Source organism: Triticum urartu, chromosome 3 (genome assembly GCF_003073215.2).
Source record: "Triticum urartu cultivar G1812 chromosome 3, Tu2.1, whole genome shotgun sequence".
Classification (NCBI taxonomy): Eukaryota; Viridiplantae; Streptophyta; class Magnoliopsida; order Poales; family Poaceae; genus Triticum; species Triticum urartu.
In genome coordinates this window covers 739,727,267-739,731,466 of record NC_053024.1, presented here as the reverse complement: position 1 = coordinate 739,731,466, position 4,200 = coordinate 739,727,267, and the positions used below count along the sequence as shown (strand labels likewise).

General features: G+C 45.5%; 1 protein-coding gene across 1 annotated transcript; it reads left to right on the top strand.

The window, feature by feature from the left end:
• The first annotated feature begins 1,390 nt into the window (after positions 1 to 1,390).
• On the top strand, positions 1,391 to 3,781 carry LOC125546370 (very-long-chain (3R)-3-hydroxyacyl-CoA dehydratase PASTICCINO 2A-like). Its single transcript, XM_048710618.1, has 8 exons — positions 1,391 to 1,713; positions 1,815 to 1,926; positions 2,007 to 2,114; positions 2,220 to 2,273; positions 2,915 to 2,985; positions 3,105 to 3,186; positions 3,292 to 3,388; positions 3,480 to 3,781. The coding sequence occupies exons 1-8, from the start codon at positions 1,655 to 1,657 to the stop codon at positions 3,548 to 3,550; spliced, it is 654 nt and encodes a 217-aa protein (XP_048566575.1). The 5' UTR covers positions 1,391 to 1,654; the 3' UTR covers positions 3,551 to 3,781.
• The last annotated feature ends 419 nt before the right edge of the window (positions 3,782 to 4,200 follow it).

Here is a 4,200-nt window from a genome sequence, read left to right as displayed (position 1 = left end):
GTCAGGGCTCCTACATGAAAAAGTCTAGTCCATCTTCTTGGGCTCAATGGCGGGGGCGCTTGTGTCATTATCCTCTTGAGTTCGTCGTCACGAAGCCCTGGTACCTTAGCTGGTTAGCGACTTTGAGCATGCTTTATCCCTAACATGTAGCGCTCATGGCTCTAGCGTGGGGTGCCCGTGGTGATCTCCTATCTTATACATGTGTCCCAGTGATCTTTGTTCTCGGTCCTTGATATCTCTTGGCAGGAGCGGCGCTCCACGGCCTGGAGCGAGTGGGCAGTCTGAACAACAAATCGACCCCTTTCGGAGATGGCTCAATGGTACTACAGTGTCCGATGGTTTCTCAAGACGACGCAGTTCTGGTCCTGTTCAATAGTCTCGGGTGTCTCTTGTTAGATGTGGAGTTTTCTCTTCTCTCGTTCAATGTTGGGCTAGTTGCACTTGTGCCGCTTGCTTGGATTCCACAACGACAGTATATCCTGCACAATAAGTCACCCATAAGAACCTGATAAGAGGAACCTTCCTTCCTTGTAGCAATAAGTATTTTACACGTCATGTGGTTTGTTTGGTAGCACAGATGATATGATAATATGTCTTGGATGCGAAATTTGATGATTGGTCCTGGGTTTCGTTGGTCAAATCGATAGCCAAAGCCTAAACGGCTAAACCCCGAAACACGTGGGCGCTGCACGGTACCATTCCATGCCCGATCCAGCATGATGAGATTCCAGATGCCTAGCCACATCATCAACCGTTATCCTGTAGGAGGCGTCGTTCCTCGGAGCAATAAGTATGCTAAAGATCGTGTTGGGATTTCTCATGTCCGCTTGTTTGTGTGACTAGTAAATCCGTACGTGCAATTCATGTTCATATTAGGTAGGATATATTTACGTGTTAATTATGTAATTAGCGCTGAAATTAATTTTTGAATGATATTACACATCTTGGATGCAGTGCATGATTGATTGGTTGAACCATGATCAACACCATGTGACCGAAGGAACATCCCCAGTTGTTCCTCTGCATGCTTGTTCAGGGTTCAGAAAAACAGACCGCTCTGCAAGATGCTTGTTCAGGATCCCTGCAAAACGTGCTCAAACTGTTTCTACGCAGATAACCTGATTCATCTTGCAATCAGTGTCAAATCTGCAGACAAATCTGTAGACACAAGACAGGGTAAACGGTTTTCCACTGTGCTTCGACAGAGGAACGACTGCTTGTAACAAGGGAAATCTACTCCCACCGATGAATACAGAGGAAATATTTTCTAAAGAAACAGAGGAGAGTTTTGTGTCTCCTCCTGTGCTGTACACGCAAAATCGATGAACAAACAGAATCCTTTCTCCGAGACGGGCAACAAGTAGTCTGTTGCTGAGGCAGCTGGAGTGCAGTTGAGCAGGATGCATTCTCCGTGACCGACAGTGGAGTGAGTCGGTGAGGGTGGTGGTTGATTTGCACATTGATTGACACTAAATGGATACTGGTGGCAGCTGAGCTGAGCTGAGATGTGCAGCTGAGCAGCTGAGCTGTGGCTTCTGCTCCGTGGCCGTGACCTCGATCCGCCCCAATTAAACCGCCCACGCGCAGCCGCAGCTATAACCCCGCATCGTCCAAGATCCGGCCGGCGGCACAAGAAGCGGCAGCAGCGGAGACAATGGCGGCGGTGAAGCGCGCCTACCTCGCCGTCTACAACTGGGCCGTCTTCTTCGGATGGTTCGTCTTCGTCCCTCCCGCCGCTGCTTCATCCCTCCTCCCCGCATCGAGTTCTTGGTTGACAGATTGATTCATGAGGATCCGTGCGTGCGTGTGTGCAGGGCGCAGGTGCTCTACTTCGCCGTGGAGGCGCTGCTCCGGTCGGGGCACGAGGACGTGTACGCCGCCGTCGAGAGGCCGCTCCAGCTCGCGCAGACCGCCGCCGTCCTCGAGGTACGCCGCCCGCCGGTCCGCCCGCTGGATCTTGCTTCTTTCTTCCGATCTGAACTCTGCATCCTGCGTGTGCCTGCCAGATCCTCCACGGCCTCGTCGGCCTGGTGAGGTCGCCGGTGTCGGCCACGCTGCCGCAGATCGGGTCGCGCCTCTTCGTCACCTGGGGCATCCTCTGGAGCTTCCCCGAGGTGCGGTGTTCTTCTCCATGGCGCCCTTCTCCGTTCTTCTTGCTTCGTGCATACCTCATCCTATCCTCTGTTTTCCTTGCTCTGTTTTCTTGTACGGCTTTGCAGACCAGGACACACATCCTGGTGAGCTCCTTGGTCATCAGCTGGTCCATCACCGAGGTACGCATGCTCCTGAATCCTGATAATCTAGGAATTAGAGCTCTTCAAATTAACTGTATTTGTTGCTGTTAGACTAGCTGAAGATGTGCTCCTGAACTAATGAAATGCGACGATAATTTTTACATATGGATGTTGTTGTTCCAAGTTGAATTTCAAGATACTTGTGATAGGTGTATCTCACAAAATTGCTGCAGCTTAATTCACTGTACTGTTAGTATTACCCTACACCAGGGGAGGTGTGTATCATAAGGGTGGTGTTGAATCAACTAGAAGTCAGAGGCACTAATATGTGCACATTACTTACCGCCGCATATTTTCCTATCATGTATCCTATTATTTGTATGATTGATCCCAAATGGGAGAAATCAGGGTAATAATGCTCATGTAACAGAAAAAAAAAATACAAGAAACTTCAAACATGAATGGAAAGAACCTTTAAAGCAGTGGATGACAGAGAAATTATGCTGCATATTATTATTCATCAAGTCCTATAGGTTGCCAGAGTCATGGCATATGGTCCATGGTTTGTTGAAGTGTGTTCATCTTAATTATCTGATCACTTGATTGATATGAACGAATGGTAAATTCTGCAGATTTCAGAAACCTAGTTAGTTACTCTATTGTTGGGTGTTGCAATGCAGATTATTAGGTACTCTTTTTTCGGCACAAAAGAGCTGTTTGGATCTGCCCCATCATCGCTTCTATGGCTTAGGTGAGGCTACACTACACTGCTTTAACTCTGCATAAGGTTGCAGATTGTAAGTCAGCCCAACATTAATTAATTATATAAAGAATCAATCTTTACATCGAATCGAACCTGGATGTGTGCAGGTATAGCTCTTTCCTAGTCATGTACCCAACCGGCATCAGCAGCGAGGTTGGCTTGATATACATTGCGTTGCAGTTCATCAAGGTATTATCTTTTCTGATGAAATCCATTAGAGCAGTTGATCAATGCACTGATAAATTGTATGAATGTTGCTAATTTATGCTTCTCCGTTTGAATTTACAATGGCAGGCATCGGAGAAGTACTGCATTAGAATGCCCAACAAATGGAACTATTCATTTGACTACTTCTATGCATCAATCCTGGTACTCCTAGTCTATGTTCCAGGTACCTTTTCTTGTCCTAGCTATCGATTCATGCCTCAATCATCTACACCTAGTGTGTGTGCGCTTACCGTGGATAAATTAACTTTGGACAGGAAGCCCGCATATGTACACGTACATGCTTGGGCAGCGCAAGAAGGCGCTTGCAAAGTCGAAGACTGCGTAATCTTATTGATGCCTCTTACAAGATTTGTTGGCATATCATTGTGTTTCTCATTTACATCAGAAAATCAAAAATATGTTCTTGTTCGGCACCAGCTATGTTTAGGATCATCAAACTCTTGTGTCATGTGGATGTGGTTGTTTTTGAATTAGCATTTGGTTGCTACATACAACGTCTAAACAGTAATGACCAGCAATATATTTTAGCCGTAAACCTTGCTGAATGCAAAATTTACCTACCAGATGTCCACTTATTTTGAACTATATTTTTGAGGTGCTGAAGGAATACCACAAACATATACTCCCACCGTTCGTAAATATAAGCCTTTTTAGAGATTTCAATACAGGCTACATATGGAGCAAAATAAGTGAATCTATACTCTAAAATACATCTGTATATGATGCATATTGAAATTTCTGAAAGGTCTTGTATTTAGAAACGGAGGGAGTAGTAATTACTAAAATTCTATAACTAATACCATTACGAACACATTGATAGAATTGCAGGAAATAACTGACATCTTTACTAGTACTGTATAATATATCCAAGATCCTATATTGTACAGACAACTGGCTCTGGGGAAAGAGCCACGTCGTACATCTGAAAAAAAGATCTCTCTGTGGCCACTTATGATCTTGGATCTCATGTGGTTC